The sequence below is a fragment of the Martes martes genome, assembly GCF_963455335.1.
Source record: "Martes martes genome assembly, chromosome: 8".
NCBI classification, from domain to species: domain Eukaryota; kingdom Metazoa; phylum Chordata; class Mammalia; order Carnivora; family Mustelidae; genus Martes; species Martes martes.
In genome coordinates, this window is record NC_137895.1 from 52,831,222 (window position 1) to 52,854,181 (window position 22,960).

The window sequence follows — 22,960 nt, forward strand, 5'->3', positions numbered from 1 at the left end:
ACTTAGTCTCTTCCCTCAGGTCCACTGACCATGGCTTTCTCTCTTTTTCTCTGGATATTGGAATATTCCATATTATGTACACCATAATGTTTAAAAGCTTAAACTCAGAATTGATGACAATAAAGGAAATTATGAGAGTTGTCATCAAAGAAAGTCCTGAGTTTTCTAGGATGAAAATTTTGTATAGTATACTGAAAGAAAAAAAAAATCACAGAGTCAGATGAGAAATGAGAGCATTTTATGGGATAATGAAGAAATAAAGTCTGATAAGAAGTCAGAGGCAGACTGCAGTATATTCAGTATGGGAGGTGGTTCAGGGTTTTCTTTCAGGTTTGATACAGATGAATGAGTTTGTCCAAAGTAAATAGGTTTCCACCTGGGATTTAAAAACATAGTTTAAACAATAAATACTGTGGATATTTATGTATAAATAAATACATAGATACAGCTAAGCAAGAACAAATATATACAAACATATACAAACACACACATACATATGTCATCTGTATGTGGATATGTATACATGTAAGTCCATATGTGTTTAATGACCTATCAACTTATAAAACAAAGATGAGTGATTTTTAAAAATGAGACATGGATAAAAGCCACATATATAGTTGTAAATTCTCTAAAGCTATTTTAAAGAAAGAAATAAAATCTTTTTTTTAAAATTTTTTTTGGCAAGTCGTTTCTTTTTTTTTTTAATTTTTTTTAAAGATCTTTATTTTTTTGACAGACAGAGATCACAAGTAGGCAGAGAGGCAGGCAGAGAGAGGAGGAAGCAGGCTCCTCGCTGAGAGAGCCCGATGTTGAGAGAGTCCGATGCGGGACTCGATCCCAGGACCCCGGGATCATGACCCAAGCCGAAGGCAGAGGTTTTAACCCACTGAGCCACCCAGGCGCCCAAGAAAGAAATAAAATCTTAATGACTATCAGAATATGTACCTGGTGCACATAGCTGGTCAAACCCTGTGACTTATCACAGACTTCTCCTTGCTTCACCCATTGTTATTTTTTTTAGGTTTTCACTTTAGTAACAGATGTGTTTTCAATGGTTTCAAAATTTTTCATATTTGTAATTTCCTTACCTTTTCCTAGTCCTTTATCTGTCTCACTGGGAAACTGAAACACTGTTGATGTTATAAGAAGCAAGGCCATATTCATCTGGAAAATAGGGGGAAAGTTCACCCTTTTTAAATCTCCAACAGCTAGATTATGTCAGACAGTACAGATACATCAGGTCTAATCTTTCCAATAATTTTCCAAGACAGTCAATCACTTCTCCATTTTCTAAACCCAAAAATGTCCTATTAAATTTTAAGGCACTTGATGAAGTATATTCAACTAGTAAATGACCAATCAGGAATTCAAATACTTCTTGACAGAATTTGTATGACATTCAATGAGTAACTAACAGCATTGATCTTTCAGGGAAAATTTTTATGGTCTCTACAACATCCTAGTAATTGTTTGGAATCTAATCTATCAAGACTTTCTTAAAATATTTCAGAATATTGCCTGCTCCCCTTTTCAAATCAACGTCTATCAAGGCTGCATGAAATGTTAAGTCTTGGCATTAACAACAGAAAAAATAACAACAGAGAGAACTTGAGGCTCAGCATGGTTTGCATTTCAAGTTGAAGGGGAGCCCTCTCATACTATATCAAAAGGATTCTAGGAGTTGAAAAACCCTGCTAACTGGATAATGACTGAGTCAGAATATGTATCAGGGAGGAAAAAATATCAGTATATAAAGTAAAGCCGGTCATCATTTAGTCTTTCATGATGAAGGATAGTTTTGAAAAATTTAGTGGCTCAGGGAGTCTTAGATACAGATATCATGTCCCGTAGCTTTCAGGCATGGCATTGCTTGCCTACCTTTTTCATAATAATCATAGGCCATAACTGGGGCTGGCTGAATGTTGGACACAAGGTTGGTTTGCTCAACAGAGAAAGTGAAATGGTTTGCTGTACCAAAAACCTGTAAAGGTACAAAGTATAAATACATCAGGTCTGCATCACACAAAGACACAAAACATAAATACATTAGGTATAAATACATCAGCAGGTCTGCAAAATGAAAATCACGGGGCAAATGATCTCCAGAAGTTCATGATTTACCCCATGAAATACATCTAGGGTATCAGGATCTTACATAATGACAAAATAATGAGTTTGGTGACATTAAATGATATGAAATTTTAAGTTCCATTGTTTATACTGAGGTGCAAGAAATCTAGTTGAAAGCATTAGGGTAATGTAGGCATTTATGTGAACTGTAGTGGTGTACACAGAGAAGGGATGACTCTAAAACTCATGCCAGCCTTAGTTGGAGTTCAGGTCAGACTATTAAAGAATTATACATCTGCTCTGTGGCCATGCTATGTTAGATGCTGTGAAGAATGAAAAACAGGGTCATGATATTTCTGACTTGAGAGTCATCTAGTAAAGTAGCCAAAGCATATGAAATAATGTGAGAGTCAACAGGGAGAAGATAAATTATCAGTGGGATTGAAGAACACCGATCATCTTTAATGTCTCGTATTTTCAGAGAAACCCTATCTTATATACAGTTGATCCTTGAACAATGCTTAAGGACACCAAGCCCCTGTGCAGTTGGAAATCTGCATATAAATTTTGAACTCCCCAAAACTTAACTACTGAGAGTTTACTGTTGATCAGAAGCCTTACTGATAACATGACACGTATTTTGTAGGATATATGTATTTTTATGGTATTTTTACAATAAAACAAACTAAACAAAATGTTACTAAGAAAATCATAAAGAAGAGAGAATATATTTACAGGATCATACTGCATTTATAAAAAATAAAAAATCCTGTGTGTGCAGACCCAGGCGTTCAAACCTATGTCATTCAAGGATCAACTGGATATATTCATTTACATGTGAAAAAAATAAAAGCATCAGTTACCTCCAGAAAAGAAGAGAAAGCCATGGGGGGAAAAAAAGCAACAACAACAACCAGTTACTGCTCAACTTACAGTTTCCAAGTAGAAAAGAACATGGTCATTCTTGACTTCAGTCTTCATGACTTGGCCACTGTTTTCAAGCTTTATAGAAATTGACAGGGAGGGATGGAGAATAAATGTTAAAGAATACCTTCCAGTATTGAATGTTTCATGCTTTTTACTTAACTGATTGTTAGGAATCTATATTATGCATGTTCCCTGTGCCATGATATTTTCATAAACACAAGTAGGGACTAAATAAAGAACTAAATTATGAACTATCGGAAAATGACTGCCAATTGCTACAAATTAAGAACACTGTCTCTTCAGCATAATAGCACAAATAAACATGAACTCTGAATAAATCTGTTTAAAGGAAGAACTACCTGATTTTGTTTGGCTGATGAATTATTTTATCTGCACGCTACTGCTGCTTCTGTGCTGAAAGGGTAGGCTCCTGTTATTTACCTCCTCAATGGATGCCATGACTGGAGTAAATCCTGACAGCATTTTTATATCAACGAGGACCATATTGGAGTTATTGCGAATTCCAGTATACCTGAAATTTAAAAACAAACACAAGTTTAGACAGCAGTCTAGAATAATGACCTATCTTACAGCAAGGATGGCGAATACATAGATACCAAGTGGCTTGACGTCTGGAGCAGAGGCAAAAAGCTGAAGAGGGAACACCTGAGGAAAGTCACTCTTAAACATCTGAAAATAGGCACAGCTAGATAGACAAGGGACACACAAGTTGGAATAAAGAGCGAATTATCTGGACCTGAAATCTCCCAAATCTCTTATAAGCTTACCCGAGGCCTCAAAGTCCTAGCTTATAAACAAAGCTGATAAATTTATACTTATGTTAGTCTTAGATTTCCACCATACTTAAAGGATATCTTTGTTTAGAAAGCAAGTTGAGAGTTCCATGGTGTATGTAGTTCTTATCTTAGCTCTGATGTTTAAGATGTTTAAGAGATTTTCATTTGGAAATCCTAAGAAAAATCTCCCAAAGGAAGTTTACTCAGTGTTTCCCCACATATTAACAAGGGCTAAAAATCTGGCAGCTATAAATTATATTTTAGTTCAAGAGGATTATTTTGTCTACTCCAAAAGATAAAAATCTAAAGTTTTGCTCTATGCAGTTATAGAATAAGCATCTCTAAGTTTTCTCATGCTGGTCCACCTGTGCTTGTTTTTAGAAGGAAAAATACGCTCTCCGTTGTCCAAATCCGACAGTACTTCCATACACACAAAACAATGGAGGCATTGCTGGAGTATCAGTGAGGCAGAAACTTTCAAATTTATACCCGCCTATAGTATACATCTTACTTGCATAAATATTAAACTGTGGTGTGCACACAGAGAGCTAGAAAGAGACAATGCTCTAGAAATATCACCACCAATATATCAACTCATTGTGGTAACCATCTTAATATTGATTTTGCTACTGTTTAAAACAATTATTTTTTTCATCTATTACCATTGTTCTAGCCCAGGAGTTGACATCAAAATGGGACACTTACTTGATGGTTACTGTCAGGTCAAAATTACTCTGGAATGTATCTGAAGAGTTTTTCTCGGTCATTTCCAAGGAAAGGGAAAATCCAGATGCTTTTTTAGGTAGTAGTACATTATATCTCAGGATACTCTGAAAGAATAGCAAGTCAGAAGACAATCCATTCATTTATCCTGTAGTAAGAACTGAAGGACTTATTTTTTCTCTATTTTCATTATTATTGCACTTTATTTTACATCTTCACCATCAAGGAATAAGGCAAAATTTAATTGTTCAATTTTTAGAAGGTGCAAGAATTTTTATAAACAAATAATCTTGACATAATGGAAATATCAGAATACTTTCTAACAGTGACATTCTTTTAGAAACTCCTCAGTTATCTGGCTATGCTTAAGAGTAAGTATCTCTTCATAAAATAACTTTAATTTTTAGCTATTGATTAGAAAATAGCAATGAAAGAAAGAACAGAGATAACAACGGAAATACACAATGGTAAGAGAACACTCCATCTATAACTGAAAGGATAATCTAGCTCTTTAATTGGCAAATATCTCTGTCTCAAGTAGATTTCCTTTTTCTTTTTAAGATTTTATTTATTTATTTGACAGAGAGAGAGAGAGCGAGAGAGAGCGAGAGAGAGAGGGCACAAGTAGGGGGAACAGCAGGCAAAGGGAGAGGGAGAAGCAGGCTCCCCGCCAACCAGGGAGCTCCATGTGGGCCTCGATCCCAGGACCCCAGGATCATGATCCGAGCCGAAGGCAGACACTTAACTGACTGAGCCACCCAGGCACCCCTCAAGTAGATTTCTATTACCTGGATAAATGCACAGCCTTGTCCTTCTACATCTACTGTATATTGTCCATGAACTTTTGTTAGTTCAGAACGCTGGACCAGTAAGCGATTGTCATTGTTAACCTGGAAAATCTCATTGGATTCTTCATTACTAAAGGTGACAGTGTTTTGATCATTAGAGAAGGTGAACTTCATGTAGTGGGTTATGGCAAGAAGACAGACAGCAGTATCCTGCAAATAACCGTAGAAGCAAAGATCTAAGCTCATTGCGATGCAATATTAGTCATCATTTGACCCTGAACTTTAAGTCAATCCATAAAAATATTCCTAAATCAACAGAATACAAAGAATCAAATCCTAAACAACAGGACAATACATTTGCTCATGCAATTGTTGTCATTTCGTCTCCCTCAACAAATCTTAGATTTTAGTAGTCTAAAGGATTTCACAAAGTGTCATCTCTGTTGTTGAGAATAGTGCCAACCGCTTCTAAAAATTGACATAATGTAATATTGTTTATATAACATTATTATCACATAATAATATTTCCATTATGTCAATTTGCTAAGTATTTTGGCTGCCTTGGGTAATGCTTATGCCCATTGATCTTCAAGGACAGGAGTCAGAATCAGAAAATGATGTTGGCAGATTCACTAGCATATGGTTTTATTCAGAAACTAAGACTACACCAAAGAAAGTAAGGAGGGAAGTGAACATTTCCTTTGTGGGAATGAAACTGTGTTTCTCTGAATTTTGATTTTTTTTTTCTGTTAAGACATAAACCACTATTCTTTTTATACCCCTTTCTTCTGTTACTCTTTTCTTTCATTTGTGTTTCCCAATGTATACAACACAGAAATAGAGAGAAATCTTTTTTTCTTTGCTGATTGATATGTAGTATCATAGTATCATTGGATATCTAACTTATCATCAAGACTCTATGACAACAATATCTTCTAGTCCTATATTCTACTTCTGCTGTGTAAGTGGAGGTATAAGTTAGTCATAAATTCCTTGAAAAGATACCTTAATTTATTCATTTGTATATAAGGAATTCTCACTAGTGTCTGTTACACAAGAACTGCCCAATTAATAGTTGTTGACTGAATAATAGGATATGTAATATCAAATATTCTTCATCTCAGGAGACATTTTCTATGATTACCTTTGCTATCTAGATAACTGAAGAGAAGCATCTTTTGCAATACACATATTTTTATTAATATCGGGATCACATCAGTCACCTGAGTGGAAGAGAAGCCCCCGTGGGAATTCATCTGTTGGGCAAGCCACTGCACAATCTTACTCGCATAGGTGAGGTCAGGAATTTTCTGGGAAAGAACAGCCAACAGCACATAACAAGTCTTCTCAGTTTCAGCAGATGGTGCGTGAGGAATAAAGGATGGGGATACTTCTGTTTTGGGTTTCTTTGCTCTTTCCCAATATATTAAATTATCTGAGGAAAAGAAAAAAATTTCACACAGTCTGAATAAACACCATGAATTACACATAAGAACAGTGCAAATTCCATCCCTGGCCTCTGCTGTGGGCTAGCATATGTCCCCTCAAAATTCACGTATTAAAGTCCTAATATCCAGTACCTCAGAATGTGACTGTATTTGGAGATAGGGCCTTTTAAAAAGGGGGTGATTCCCTTAAAATGAAGCTGTTAGGGTGCACCCTAATCCAGTATGACTGGAGTTCCAATAAGAAGGGGAAATTTGGATTCACAGAAGGGACACCAGGTAGGCAGGCCCACAGAAGCACATGTGAAGACAAAGGAAGAAGACACCCAAGTATATGCCAAGGAGAGAGACTTTAGAAGAAACTATACCTGTTGGCACCTCAATCTTGGGCCTCTAGCTTCCAGAACTGTGAGAAAATAAATTTCTGTTGTTTAAGCCACCTAGTCTGTGGTATATTGTTATGGCGGCCCTAGCACACTAATATAGCGTCCAGTAAAACTTCTTGAGGTTAAAAGCCATGTGTGATGAGGTCCCACAAACAGTATTTTTGGTCTATGGCATGGTCACCATGCTTGGTTTCCTTTACTTCACTAATTTGAAAAGAAATTAGCAGAAAGGAGAAAGAGGGAAGTAGAATATATATAATGTTCTTTAAAGACAAAGGGGCCACTGAGAAATTCCATAAGAGAAATGGAAGCATACCAGTGATGACAGGTTCTCATATGATTGCTAAGTAAGTTTCATTACTTTATTCTCAAGGTCATCCCCATCAGTTGTAAAAGTGAATAATACTTACTTGTTTTGGTAGCAGATTGATCCAGGATCTTGAGTAAGGATTCCACTTGCTTCTCTCTTTCCGCTAATGCAAAAGCATAAGCTAGAATCGCATGGATGTAGCCATTAGTGACACCAACTTCCAGGGCCTCCTCTAGGCAAAAGAGCCCATTTCTTAGAGCAGGAAACTAGTCAAGAGAAGGATAATATATTTTAAAATAATACCTGAATGCTTTATAAGCTTGCTGAATATTTAAACTAACCATTCTTTAAAATGTATATTTTGTATATATCCTTGAGGTATAGTTTACATAGAAACCTATTCATATACACACATGTATTATTTGTACAATTTAAAAATATTGTTGAAATTCATTTTTAATGGCAATATTAGTATTTGGGAAAGAAAATGTAAGTAATATGAAAATAGTAGTTTTATATCTCATCAGTTATATTTTAATTAGTAATATGTATTTCTTCTATGTGGCAAAGCATATGAATGAATTTACTTTTAGACCAAGGTATTTTACTCTAATGCTTAAAATAGAGGCTTATATTTCTAAAGACGATTTTCGAGATATACCAAAGACAGTGAAAATTCCTGATCTCTTAGTTTAGGAATAGATTTTTGAGTCTGATAATCTGAATTTGGGATTGGGGAGTAGCCAATATGAATCATGCTTAACTCGAAAATGTTTACACACTGAATTGAGTGTGCAAACACCCAATATTCTGACAAACAGGATATTGGTTATGTCTACACACAGAATAGGGGTTCTTAACCTAGAATTCATGGCTGAACTTCAGGCACTAGCTCAATACCGGAAATGGTATGAAAAGCTTGTGTGTGTGTAGTTGTGTATTCTCCCTAGAGAAAAACTCAAGAGTGCCCATCACCAGTTTCTACAAATCAAAAAAATGTTGAGCAGCATTCACTTAAGGGATGGTCATGAATTAAGTGCTCTCTTGATGTTTCATTCAGTCTGAGAATTTGAGATCACTCTGAATCCATAATTGATTTAACGTTCATTTAAGTGACTGGAATTCAAGAATGATGGGAAGCCATACGGTGACATTGAGTCCAGCTTCAAGGAAGGCTCCAACAACGTATGCAGTGAGTAAAATGTCCTCTTCTTCTCCACCCTAAACACAAAGGGACAATTAACCAGACAGAACAGCAGACCACACACACACACACACACACACACACAAAAGAGCTAGTTTTCTGAAGTGAAATGCAGTATGAAAGAAACACTGGAAGAAATATCTTTAAAAAAAAAAAAAAAAAAAACAAAAGCCAAACACCTAAAATGTAACTTTAAAATTAAATGGCGAATAACAATGCTATCTAAGAATCCAACAGGATTCATTATAGTAATGAAATAAAAAAAAATACCATCAAGTATACTAATGACATATGTCATCTACTGATGTGACCTACTCTTGGACAGGAATTCCAAGCAATTCATATGACTCTATTTTACTCTATTTGTTGTTAATTTGGAAAAGCAAACAAAGAACTTCTGCTGCCTCGGGGCAGAAAGTTTCTGTGAAGCTGCCTGAACTTCCCTGGAAAAGTACCCTAAGTGGTAATAATAAAGGCTCATAGATTCTTACAGTGTAAAAGCGTTTTTAAGTTAGGCGATTTGTAAGCTGACAGTGCACAAAAACGCAGTGGGGAACATGAGCCTTAAATAAACCAGCATCTGCTCAAGAGGTTCGGATTCCGTCAGGAACAAGACCCAGGGACATGAGTGGGTGCTCTAATGATACTAATGCGAACAGCATTCAGAGGGCATCGGAGATCCACTGATCTGGTATAAACCTTTCATTTTCTCTATTTAAGCAAAAGGTGACCTCTTTCTTCTTTAGAAAATGAATATCCAAGGAGCTCAGTTTTCAAGGTGCAAATAACTGTAGAAGGACACACTAAAATGATATGTGGGCATCCATTTAAATTATAACAAGTTCTATCGCTATTCCTCTGCAGTGTAAGTTTTTATTTTTCCTTTGCTTCTTCTTCCTTACTCAACACACACACACACACACACACACACACACACACACTTGTTCACACACACAGTTATGGAAAAGGGATTAGGTAAGATCAGACAAACTGAAGCAGTGATCAGTAATGAATCCAGGAAGAAGAAAGATTTCGAGAGGCTTTAGAAGAGAACATGAAAAATTCTCATTTTCTACATGGGAACAAGAACTCTTCTCTACCAGGGAGCTCCTGTAGTGAAGAACAGATTGGGAATAATTTAAAGACATTTTTCTACGCCACAAACAGTGTAACAATTTGAAAACAACTGGCATTAAATTAAATACCACACAAAGTGTACATTTGACCATATTTTGAAGAGGATTAGCTTTATGTTCCAAAATCCCAGTACAGGAGTGTTGATTAAGAAGGATCCAGAGGGAAAGCCCAGAATATTTCAGGTGATATGAGGGCATGCTAAAGCATCATGTCGGAGGGATTGTTTTCAGAGGCAAATACAAAAGTTAGGAGAATAAAGAACACAGAGGATGGAGTGGAGGTGGACAGCTATCTGCAAAGACAGGAAATCAGAAGGGAAAAAGCCTAGTGATTTACCTTAATATGGACAGGGGAAGGGAAGCCGTGGGTACCGTCAAGGACATAACTCATCTCAGTTGAATTTTGACCCACAGCAAGCGAGGCCTTTATGATTTGACTTGAGAAGGTATTAGAAGAGTGTTTCACTGAAATGTTGTAAATTACTAAGTATTGGACTTTCTTGCCATCCATAAATAGGAATGAATTTCCTAATCAGAATGCCCACCCTTGACATATTGTCTGTCCAAATTTATGAATGTTTCCTTCCTTGGTTTCTTTTCTCTTCCTTCGCTCCTGTTTTCAGTTTATCCCCCAAAGGAGACTAGTTGTATGGGAGAATTAACACAGAGAAGCAAACCACATATTCAGGAAGCTAAGTCTAGCTAGTGTTAGCGTGCGTACCGTGGAATGATGCTCTTGACCAGTATGCCCTGGGCCTATGACTCCAGCAGACTCAGAAAGGGTAATGGTCCCAGAAAAAATATTCTTGTTCCAGGTTAGTTAAATCAGACATAGGAAAGGTAGGCAATGCAAAGGGGCAAGGAAACCTTGTTCTGTTCGTTTCTCACCTCCCAGACATTGTTGAAAATCTTGCCATCACTTTCAAAGCAGCCATTTATTTTCTGTTTGCTTGAAAGCCAGACTAAGGTCTCTTTTTGAACTTGTTCATCAATATAGACATATTCCTTCATTCTCTCTAATGTCTTAAAAGTAAGGGCACTGAGCCTGTAATACAAATCACTAGTTAGACAGAAGTTAGATAAAAAAGAAATGTCATCAAATCCACGGGTTCAGCATCCTCATTCCCTTTGGATAATGGATGCATCTAATTTGGCCAATGCTGACTGTAGGGAATCCTTATTGATAGTACATTTTTCCTTTGGGTCCGTAAAATGTTATGAATATCAATATGTAAAAAGAAAAGTAGGTCATTTTCAGCACGTTTACAAACAAGCTTCTTGCTTTGTGGTTCATTGGATTATCTATACATGGAGATGGAATGAGTATAATTTGATGCTGGGGGGCCTTCTAGATTTTTTGTTTGTTTGTTTGTTTTTTAGAGAGGGAAGGAGAAGGGTGTGGAAGGGCAGAGGAAGAAAGAGAGCCGGATGAGACCCTGAGATCATGACCGAAATCTAGAGTTAGATGCTTAACTGACTGAGCCATCCAGGTGCCTCTGGGGCCTTCTAGTTTTCTTTCCTCTCCACTGACTCTCTACATGGGTCTCTGAGAAGTGTGGACTAGCCTGTGCCATTTTCCACAAAGTTAGGCTGTGGAAGTACAGGGGGTTGTCAGTAAATGATAAGACTTCTAGGCAAATTGTCAGGGCACTCCAGGCATATGGCTGCATCAGAATTAAGAATAATAGCTTCTCTGGTTCTTCTCTGTCCATTCACTTTGAAACCCACTTTGCTTCCAAATCCCACCACACTCAACTCTCTCAGCCTGTCCCAAGCCCTTCTCAGATCATCCCTCTATTATTTAAAATAAAATTTTCATCTCTTACCACATGCTTCCTTTCTGATTCCTCTGCCGAAACACACTGTATGAACCATCATAGTTTTTGAAAGACAGTTGCTTTTGATAACCTAAAGTACAAAATGGTAGGAGATTATCTTTTTAAACTAAGCAAATTAGAAGAAAAAGAATGGCATACTGCAAGCCCTGTGTTTGGGTTTTAGACAGACGAATTACTAGATTGATCATTTCATTTTTAATTTCTGAAACTCAGGGTCCCTATTCATAGTGAGAAAAACTAAGTTCTACTTTAAAGGGTTTTAATGACAAGATGTTACATGTGACTATGCCCAGCTCAGTAACTGGCACTTAACTAATTGTTTAATACCTTTTCCTTAAGGTTAATTGACTACTGTGTTATCTTTCAGAAAAGAAAACCTGAAGAAATTGTACCCATGAGCCTTTCCTTGATATCACATTTCACAAGATTTATATACCTCTTTTCTACATACAAATCCAATTACTTCACTGAAATGGAACACCACTGAGCCAACAAATATAGCAGTTGATAAATGAACTATTTATAACTACTATTAGTAGCAACAAACTAGGTAGCTTGGCAAAATATTCAGATTAAAAAAAAACTGGGCTCGTAATTTGAAATGTTATTATTCTGAATTATGAAGCTAAATGACTACACATATACTGAAGTAAAAAAAAAAAACAACAAAAAAACAAAACAGTGAGGACTCAGGACACCCCAGTTCAGAGTTCAGATCCACTTTCTCCCCATGAGAGCTTATAGTGATAACTTCGTGACATCTTAGTAAAAATTGATTTTATTTTTTAAGGGCAGAAATTACTTAAATGGTCTCACCATTAGACAAGAAAAAGAAAGCCTTAGATTTAACTTCCTCGGTTAACTGTTTAGTAGATTTCAGATAGTCAAGGACATAGGTATCCGATGCTAGCAGGGCAATATTCTGCTCTCCACATCCATACGGCATTTGGAGAAGATTCTCCAGATTTTGCATCGCAAGTCCTAAAATATCCCCTAAAAATAAGAAAAGCAGAAGGTTACTACTGCTTCTAGCTGGCATCTCAGCCTTAGTAACTGTGGATAAAAGAGGCATAACGAAAGCAGGAGATATTTAAAATTGCATTTAAAAGGTGGGGACAAGAAAAGTTTTCGTGAGGTAATTCTAAAGAGGAGATAGGCATGAAGCTTGAAGTGAAAGGAATTTATGGTATGGAAACAGTTCTGGAAATCTCATTACCAGAGAGAGGGGGAAATTAGAACAGTGTGTGTTGTTTGCTTGTTTGTTATTATTATTATGCATGAGTTTTCGTGTTATGATGAAATTCCCACCATATTTAACAAGCAGGGTTTATTCTGATTCTTCAAAAGGGAATTTAAGGGGTGCCTGGGTGGTTCAGTAAGTTAAGCGTCTGCCCTTGGCTCAGGTCATGATCCCAGGGTCCTGGAATTGAGCCCCAAGTGGGGCTCTCTGTTCAGCTGGGATCCTTCTCCTCCCACTCCCTCTGCCTGCTTCTCCCACTCTCCCTGCTTGTGATCGCGCTCTCTCTCTCTCTCTCTCTCTCTGTGTCAAATGAATAAATGGAATGTTTAAAAAAGGGGAATTTAATATTTCAGATGCATGGGTTATATAATAGAAGTCTTTATTTTCTAAATACCAGTTTTCATCCAACGAATCAAGTGTTTCCTAGGGACGTGGATTTGAAAATGGTATGTAATCCCTTCAGATCCCACATGGAAACAAGCATAGGGATGACCTTCAATAGTACTTCTCTCCAACTAATACTTACAGAAAAATCTCTCCATCCTGTTATTTTAAGGATTATTATTTTTTTAAATTACCTCATTTAAAGTTTTCAAGTCGTCGTGAAAGATAATACTTAACCGACTTACCCACAACAGTGAAAAAGGCTCTGGCAGATCCTTCTACCACACTGTCTGGCAAGTCCAAAACTACCTGCTCGGAGGCTTTGGTCCCTAAAAAGGAAAATATTGATAAAAACGATAGTGTGGGGGCACCTGGGTGGCTCAGAGGATTAAGCCTGTGCCTTTGGCTCTGGTCATGATCTTAGGGTCCTGGGATTGAGCCCCGCATCAGGCTCTCTGCTCAGCGGGGAGCCTGCTTCCCCCCCTCTCTCTGCCTGCCTCTCTGCCTACTTGTGATCTCTCTAACTGTGTCAAATAAATAAATAAAATCTTTAAAAAAAAACGATAGTGTGACAACTTTCTTTTCTAAACAATAGCGGCAGATGTGTGGGACAAACATATTAGGAAATAGATTCCATTATTTACTTTTATTTCACAAGTTGCTTGTTAGAAAAGATGAAATTGCCATCTCTGACCTAGTTTGGAATAATGGTATATTCAGAAAATGATATATATGTATGTATTGGATAATGTGGCCCTTATTTTCCACTAGTTTAGTGCCTCAATTACTTATGTACAAGAAAAAAAAAACAAAAAACTACTGACAGATTAAACAGCACACTCAAAAGGAAAAGCTTGGAGACTCCCACTGAAATCAGATCATCATCAACAAGTTGGCCACAAAGCTAGAGATGGGGGGCGGGGGCCAGTGATGTACTTCTCAGTTGCTTTATCCCAGGAATACAGAGGGCCTAATCCTGATCTTCCTCTGTCCAATACTTTGCTGCAATCATGACAAGGGGAGCCAAAAATTTAAGATGGAGAGATGGGCTGAGGCAGACCAATGTCATAAGTGATTTAAAAAACCCCTTATAAATAAATAAACTTTTTTGTTAGCCAAAATTATACGATGAAGATAGGGCATGAAATGAAGTAATCCTCCACTAGCTACTGAAAAGGGAATCACTGAAATGACTCAGTATGACAAAGGAACCAATGTGGAAGGAGAGGAAATAAACTGATCCTCTTGATAATTTTTCTTTGGGACTAATTTGACCACCTAAAAGATCCTCTTACCTTTTGTACAGATGAGGAAACTTTGAGTCATTTCCCTTTCAATACCTTCAGGCTGTCAGAGAGTAAACAAAAACAAGCACAAAATAATGAGTCTGGGCCACCTTCCATGTAGGCATCGTTGGCACATGTTTGTCTCTGGGAGGCGATCCATTCATTGTTCCCCTCTGTTAAATTTTGAAAGTCACCGTGCATTTATTTCCAAGACCCACTTTAGACCCTGTGTTCCCATAGGTCGGACAGAGATAACTTTGATGTCATTGTGGTACACTCTCAACTCCTCTGATCCTGTCTAGCATCTCCAATAAATAAACAAAAGTGTTTGGCAGAGCAGGGACAGGCCAAGAGGCAACTTGAGAAATATGCACAGGCGAGTGTTAGTTCTTTTTGAAGATGATGGGAACCACATGGTAGTGTAGGACAAGAAGATTTGTCTCTGATTTGAGAGTCCGTTAAAAAAAAGGAAGGAAAGAGCAACAGGCCTACAGGAAACACGAGTCAGGAGCAAGCTAATGCCCTCAAGCCTGTTTCAAGTATTAAGTTTTACTCTCCTGGGGTCAGTAAATTAATTTTTAATTAAATTAATTAGTTCAGGTATTAATTAAAGAAATGTAATTAAATAAAATGAATTAAATTAATTAATTCAGGTATTAATTAAAGAAAGGATGAATTTTATTGCTGTTTTAATTCATATAAAATGATATATCTTGCGTAAAAGTAACCCGAGTCCATTAATTTAGCCTGTTCAAGAAGAATGTCTTTTCATATTTAACTTTATTTGGAAGAGCTTGAGAGTTTCACATGTACATACCTCTACCAACAGACTTTTGACTACAGTATCTTTCCAGTTTAGATTCTGATGCTCAGGTCCTTCTTTTGGGCAGGCACTACTTTGTCTGGACTCAGCAACTATAGTGATATTCACTTTCCCTGGAAAACATTCCCAAATGTAAGTTAAATGACGATTGGCCCCTTCTGTAATGGGAAATGATTAGAGTCTAATGAACCACATCTTGAACTGAATGAACTGAATACTATTTATGAACTGAATCATATTTATGCTTAAGCCAAAATAACTTGCTCTTTTTCTTGCCTGAAGATAATTTGGCATTTTCTGTTTTATCTGTTTCAAGATTCCTTACATTAAGTAAATGATTTGTTACCTAAAAAAACAAAACAAATAAGTAAACAAACAAACAAAAACCAGAATCAGACCTATAAATACAGAGAACAAACTGATGGTTGCCCGAGGGAAAGGGGTAGGGGAGATGAGCAAAATGGGTGAAGGGGAAAGGGAGATCCAGGCTTCCAGTTAATGAAAATGTCATGGCGATAAAAGGTACAGCATGGGGAATAGAGTCAACATATTGTAATAGCCTTATGTGATGACAAATGGTAGCTATACTTGTGCTGAGCACAGCATAACCTATAGAGATGTTGAATCACTATTTGTACACCTGAAACTAATAGAAAATGGTGGGCCAACTATAATCAAATAAAGAAGTTTTTGAAAACCAACCAAGCAAAAACTAAATGACTCATTTACTTAATTAAAAAGTAAGAAATTTTAAGGAAAAATAATAATTTACAAAACCAACAGAGACAATTCCTTGATAACTGATTGTTTATAAAGGTTACATATGCCCATATGGGAACATAACATCAAATCACCAGGACTCTTAACTTATCCCAAGTTTGAACAAGCAAAAAGAGTAAAATATGCCATAGTGGAAAGGACGTTGGATTTAAATGAGTGTTAGCAAGGAATCCATTTTTTTTTTTTAACTTCTTGTGAATCATAGGTCATGCAATTAAAGTTCATCTTTAGTTTCCTTACTTGTAAAAATTAGAAGACTGGAAAAGAGATTTCTTTTGTTTTACTATCACTGAATACCTATATACCAATATATATATAAACAATTTACTATTCTTGTTTTTCCTTGTTGCTGTGTTTTGCCTCATTTGTTTCTTTTTAAGAAAGCCGTCAATTCTTCATCTTAGAACTGTGTTCCCCACTTAAGGCCATAAAACTTGCCGTAAAAAATGCCATGCAGTGTTCTATCTTAATTGCTAGGGGAGGATTTTTGAAGACCTAGTGTAGTCAGAACAACTGAGAAACAAAATCTAACAGGAAAACTATTTTTAGACCAATCTCACAGGTGAACTAAAATAATCTCATAAATAAACTCTTTGCTGCCCCCAAAATACAATGAATAGGGGACATGAAATAAAGGAAATTTTAATGACAATTTTTTACATGAATGATAATAAGTCTTATGCATCTACCACATCTAGCTTTTTCTGTTTACTAGACTCTTTTTTAACCCTTCCCTTATATTTTTCAACAGTTTACTTCCAAATTTATTTCTCTATATTGCAATAATATATGCATGAAGATGTTACTCTTCTCAGTGTTTTATCTCCACCTGAGTGTTCAGTATTTTTGATGTCTCAGGATATATTTAGTAAATCTGCAAATCCTGGCAATTTGTGATCGAGGAGTAATTTTGGGATAGGTGACACCCGTTCATGATGACAGGTGAAGAAGTAAGTTAGAAGTGAAGGAATTGGGCAAAATTAATGAAAATACCACCTTCTTTTAGGATATGATGTATGGATTTGATAGATCATGAAAATTGGCATTTATAACATATTTCAATCCCATTATACAAATACAAATACTTTTATACAAATGAATGATAGTTTTGCTCTACACAAGCATGAGCTACCAGAAACTAGGTTATAAAAATAGGATTTTTAACTGAGGATTTTAAAAAAGGAGAGGGAGAAAATTATGTTTGTATGGAGGATGTATGGAAAATAAATGAAGACAATAAAAATAAGCTGGTTTTCCTCCTCACCTATTTCACCCACCCCAAGGATTAAGAGTATACTTATTGTGACGAGCCCTGACTAATATATAGAATTATTGAACCACTATTTTGTGCACCTGGAACTAATATAACACTATATGTTAACCATACTGGAAATAAAAGTAAAAAAAAAAAAAAAAAGAAAAAAAGGAAAGGAAAAAAGCTTGACTTTCCATGAGAGATTGGCATACACATAGCTGCTTACCCAATATCTTAGGTAATAGAGTCCAGACATATGTTTTCCTCTCTCCAGGTTGGATAACCTCACTGCCATTGTTTTTAGGGGTGCTGATATTTGCCTCAAAATCCCGAGATGCTTCCAGCTGAACAGAAATCTAAAAAAATTGCCATGCAATGAGGGTGGCACTCCAAACACTTTGCTGTTACTAATCCGCTTCCCATATTGAGGAAATTAACTATTTTAAGTTAGCAAAAATTAAAGATACCAAATGACTTCTCACAAGAAGAAAAATAAGGTAGAACACACATCGTAATGAAATGACATTGTCAAAGCGGTATTTAAATCTTTGCTGTGAATTCAAGCAACTGTCTTGGTCTAAGGAATATGGAAACAGGTCTTATCACTTTATCGTACCATTTTGCCCTTGAGAATAAAAAGAATACAGTGATATTAAAGGAAAATATTGAGGGATCTTTTGACCTTGTAGATTTTGTCTCTAGGTCAAAGGGAACAACTTACCTCTACACATGTGTTCAGGTAGCTGAAGACATTGACAATCAGATCAGATTGTTCATTTCGAACAACTGAAAAGGGCAAGGTCATTTCAACAAAGAATGGTTGGGAGATTTCCAGAGTAGCTGTTGATGAAATGCCAAATCCAGCATCACCATTCACACAGAAGCCATCTGCCTGCCACTGGGTTATAGTATCAGGGATGCGGAAGGACAAATTTGCCGAGCCTGAGGAACTAAGGAGAGATCATTGATGAAATGTATTCTTTGTCTCAATGAGGAAACTAAATTTAGTCCAGAGCAAGCAAAAAGTTTTTTTTTTTTTTTTTAAAGATTTTCTTTATTTATTTGTTGGAGAGATAGAGAGTATAAGCAAGGGGAGCATCAGGCAGAGGGAGAAGCCAGGAGCCTGATGCAGGACTCCATCCCAGGACCTTGGGATCATGACTTGAGCCAAAGGCAGACGCTTAACTAACTGAGCTACCCAAGTGTCCCATAAGCAAAAAGATTTTAACTGAAGGTTAAAAGTAAGTTAAAATGGTTAGACAAGGCATCGTTTAATAATCTTCAGAGCTGGATTTCTATGAAATTTATCCTTAAAAATATCACATTTCTTTAAACAGTGCATTATTTTTTTTTAAATTGAGGCAGTTTACATCTATCTGCATGAGATTAATAAATGAGAAACAATGCTATAGAAAAAATACATGGTCAGTACATACAAATGAGTAGTATAATGTCTTTTACAAATATGGTACTGCTTTATATATCCAGGAGTAAAGTTTAAGAGATCACAACAAAAAGAAAATAGAAATAAAGATATGTAAAACTCAAAAACTCACTCGACACTGACAAGGTCCCATATCCATGTCTCTGGAAAGTTTGTTCTTACTGTTTCTCTTATAGCCTGTTCTACATAGCCAAAATTCTCCTTCATGCTTCCATGAGCTAAAAGAAAAAGAAATGCTTTCTTAGGAAACAATGAAGGTATGGCTTCAATGACACACATCTATTAGCCTTAAGTTTAACTACACATGCTTTGCTCCTGGAGCTCATTGCCAATAAATGTACATCTCAACCAAAGCATCAGTATTTTGTTGTTCAAATCTCTGTCATTACTAAAGACAACAACAAACAGACAAAACAACAATCAGCCTACATTGTTCCTCCACAACCAAATTTAGAGAAAGTGATTATTCCATGAATGGAGTTTCTCATTTGAAATTCTGGTGTCTGCCAGTTCCACTCTGCTAACATTACCTTCCCTAGAATTTCTAGTGTCATCAATATCATTAATTCTAAAGAACACTTCCTGTCACTTACTTTGCCTCTAGGCTGTATTTGGCATTCTTAATCACAGTGTTCTTTTTAAATAGTCCCTGATGTTAACCTCTGTGACGTCATATCCTTCTAGTTCTCTTTTTTGTCATTCTCATTTGAAGATATAATTTCTCCCTCTTTGACTTGTTCCTAAGAGCTGTTTTAGGTCCTCTTCTTTTCTTTATTCACTCTTTCCCCATTGATATCCTCACACATGACACCATTACAGTACGTGAGCTGAGGTCTGCCCTCCCACCCCCCACCTCTGTGTCTCCCACCTGGACCTCTCTTCCGAGTTCCAGACTTGTGCATGTCATAGTCTTATGCACACATTTTCTTTTCAGTTGCCTTTCAGGCATTTCAAGAGAAACTCTTCCAAAAGTGAACACATTATATCTTTCACTTACTTCTCTCCAGTATTTCCTATCTCCATTAAAGGTACCAAAATCCACTCACTCCAATCAGAAAATTAAGAGTTGTCCTTGATTCAGCACTTCCATCCCGCATTTCCTATCCTAACCAATCTGATGAAAACTGCTTGAAAACAGCTCTCAAATCTATCCATGGTTCTCTATTTCCACTGCCTTTAAAAAATTTATTTTATTTTATTTTTTTTCAGTGTTCCAAAATTCATTGTTTATGCATCACACCCAGTGTTCCATGCCTTTTTAAGGTAGTCCAAGCATCACCCTCTCTCAACTTAATTAGTAGCATTTAGAATATTTCATACAAACAGCCCGAATCCCAATCTCCTTTTCCACAGAACAGCCAAAGATAACTTTGAAAAACACATATTAGATTATTGGCTGAAAACATGTCAATTGTGCATTATTCATGAAAATGAATTCCAAACTCTTTAAATGCCCTACAAGGTCTCCACGAGCTGTCTACCCCTCTTTGCTTTGGCTGTCTTCACCCTGGCCCGGAAGCCACCCTTCTGACATTTGGAATTTATTTTCTTAGCTAGTGTTTCAGGATATTTTCCTCCCTGCTTGGAATGCCCTTCTATCTCTTTTTGTGGTGCATTATTATTCATCTTTGAGGTCTTGGTATAAATGCTCTTTCCTTCAGGGGGATATAAGAGGCCCTTGAGAAATTTACGTCTTCTATTCATATTCTTTCCATGTAATGTATTCTCCCAAGGCTTTTGGAATTACCTGTTTCGTTGTAATACTTCCCTGTTAGACTAAAAGATCCAGGACAGTAAAGATTAAGCCACTGCCTTTACAACGTGTAACTCAGTGCCTGTAACTCAGTAAATGTTTGTTGAGTGACTTAACAAATGCATAACAGAAGAAAGAAGAGATTAAAATGAATGACTTTAGGTTTCAGCACATTTTATTGAAAGATACTAAAAAGTTGAAATGTTTCTGATAAGGCTTACTGAATATGGTATCATCGAGGAGCAGAAAAGTGGAAAGCTTCAACCTCTTGACTAGGACTCCAAAGTGGTTTCAAACTCGACTTTCTAAGGCCTCTTGACTACCCCCTGAGTCCACACTTGTATAAAGTTGTCAGGCCTTTCATTTTTCTCAAGTAGTTTCTGGTACTCACCTTCAGGATCAGCCCCACTTTAGTTAATGGACTAATTCAACGTTACATAGAAGGATTTAAGAGAGTTGTTCAAGTATTTTCAGACTTGGAATTCAGCTTTGATTTTATTTCTGTTTTGATGATTTGTTTCATTTTGCTTCCCTGAGTAAATTTCTGTTTTGAAGATCTGCTATTAATTATACCTTATTCATCTAAGACTATGGCTGATTTTTGTGCTTACAAGCTCTCCAATAGAAAATGGACTAATAGTTGAACACACTTCTCTGATGCCAGCTTTTTGGCTATCTAGGAGTTAAAATACCCTTTCTCTTGAACTCTGTGTATTATGGTGTATACATAATAAAGATATAAGGGCTGCATCAGGACACCTCATTCTCTTGTATCACACTCACTTATAATGACTGTCTTCCCATATCCCCACACATTGCCAGCTTCCTATGCTCTTCTGACATTGTGTTCTACCAATAAAAATAAACTTCCTTTCATAGCTGAAGCTAATTCTTCTTTTTAACAAAAACCAAACCAAAACAAAAACCATTTCCAGTCTGCCTTATCCTGCTTTGTTCACTTGCAAGATGTCTAGTTGTAGCCAAAACCATGGTAAAATTCACACTCAAATCCCAATTTGTATAGTTTTATCCCAAATATACCCAATTCCATGAATTCTTTTAGCCATCTCTCAGACACGAAATTCTAGGTTACTCACACACAATTCTAGATGGGGCATAACTGTACATTGGTGCATATTCTTCTGAGGCTAGATACAATGGCCCAGGGAATGGCAGCCTTCTCTCCATTGAACATACTTCTGGTTTCCGGTAATGAAGATTGGTAAAGACTTTCAGACCCATAGCCTTCAAAGAAAAAAACAGCAAAAGAAAGTTGTGCATTTCTTTCATGTTAAGACCCAAAAAAGCCTATCAACTCTACTATAATCATAAGGAGATGACACAAAGAGGTTTCCTCTGCTAGCAAGGGTTTGGAATTTTAGAAGTCAAGTCACCACTATTTGATGTATGGAAAGTCTTTAATTTGGAAAAAAATGATAAGCACTATGGCTTATCTAGCATTTATGTGCTAGGATTTGGATAAGTATTTTAAATCATTCCCCACTTAATTCAAAGGGAAAAATACTTCTGATATAAGCACCATCATCATCCTAATTAACACCAAATACACACACACACACACACACACACACACACACACACACACACACAAAATGCAGTCAGTTTTTTGGAGAATTGGGACTTAAGATAAAGTCTGCCCAATTATATACCCCTTTTCTTCTATACCTTTGACCTCAATTGTAAAGATCATTTTGTAGAGGCCTCAGCATATCCGATGGATAGCCTCAGTATAGCTAGAGTTTGGAATGTATTTTAGCCTCCTGATTTGATGATTTTTGCATAACATCTCTTGCAATAAATTGAAAACTGTCTCATTACTTCAAACATAAGGTTTTTATAACTTCACAGCAACTAATTTATTTTTTAAAAAAGAGAAAAATCAACAAAAATTAATATCTCCTTTTTATAAGACAATTGCAGAGTGATCTTTAAACAAACGATGGACACCAGTCTCCAAGAATAGGAAGAAAAGCACACAATTAATAAGACATAGATGTGAATTCTGATTACTAAAATTAAAATTGAGATGAAATAATTTTTAAAATCTTAAATGATCTTACCCTGAGAATATCATAGATGTCTCCATCACCATAATTGCTTACAGGTACATAATACAAACCATTGTAAAACATATCCTTTTGAGGAATGCAGGAGTCAAGCTTGCCATCATCAAGGTTGAGCCCATGATGGAAATAACCATACAGTTCTATATTTGGAAGCAGGCTGTACACCTATGAGAAAAAAATCACATGGTTCCCAATGATTTTAAGCATTCCTTTTATTTTGACAAAATTGACAAGTTTTGTGCCATTATAAAGAGGAAGAGGGAAAATTAGAAAATCATGTTTCA

General features: G+C 36.4%; 1 protein-coding gene across 1 annotated transcript in view; it reads right to left on the minus strand.

Moving 5' to 3' along the window:
- Nucleotides 1-217: 217 nt before the first annotated feature.
- The window catches only part of LOC308348457 (ovostatin homolog 2-like), a gene marked incomplete at its 5' end in the record, with an annotated part of 44,061 nt that continues 21,318 nt past the window's right edge, over nt 218-22,960 (minus strand). Inside the window, 21 exons of the mRNA XM_080812519.1 lie at nt 218-376; nt 1,089-1,164; nt 1,879-1,981; nt 3,004-3,072; nt 3,439-3,529; nt 4,500-4,624; nt 5,306-5,515; nt 6,529-6,740; nt 7,547-7,712; nt 8,593-8,667; nt 10,675-10,831; nt 11,613-11,694; nt 12,441-12,617; nt 13,494-13,577; nt 14,544-14,595; nt 15,352-15,470; nt 17,619-17,748; nt 18,114-18,342; nt 18,949-19,054; nt 21,687-21,834; nt 22,671-22,841. Of these exons, the coding sequence (XP_080668645.1) occupies nt 1,112-1,164; nt 1,879-1,981; nt 3,004-3,072; nt 3,439-3,529; nt 4,500-4,624; nt 5,306-5,515; nt 6,529-6,740; nt 7,547-7,712; nt 8,593-8,667; nt 10,675-10,831; nt 11,613-11,694; nt 12,441-12,617; nt 13,494-13,577; nt 14,544-14,595; nt 15,352-15,470; nt 17,619-17,748; nt 18,114-18,342; nt 18,949-19,054; nt 21,687-21,834; nt 22,671-22,841 (2,559 nt within the window). The 3' untranslated portion in view covers nt 218-376; nt 1,089-1,111. The remainder of the gene's footprint in view (nt 377-1,088; nt 1,165-1,878; nt 1,982-3,003; nt 3,073-3,438; nt 3,530-4,499; nt 4,625-5,305; nt 5,516-6,528; nt 6,741-7,546; nt 7,713-8,592; nt 8,668-10,674; nt 10,832-11,612; nt 11,695-12,440; nt 12,618-13,493; nt 13,578-14,543; nt 14,596-15,351; nt 15,471-17,618; nt 17,749-18,113; nt 18,343-18,948; nt 19,055-21,686; nt 21,835-22,670; nt 22,842-22,960) is intronic.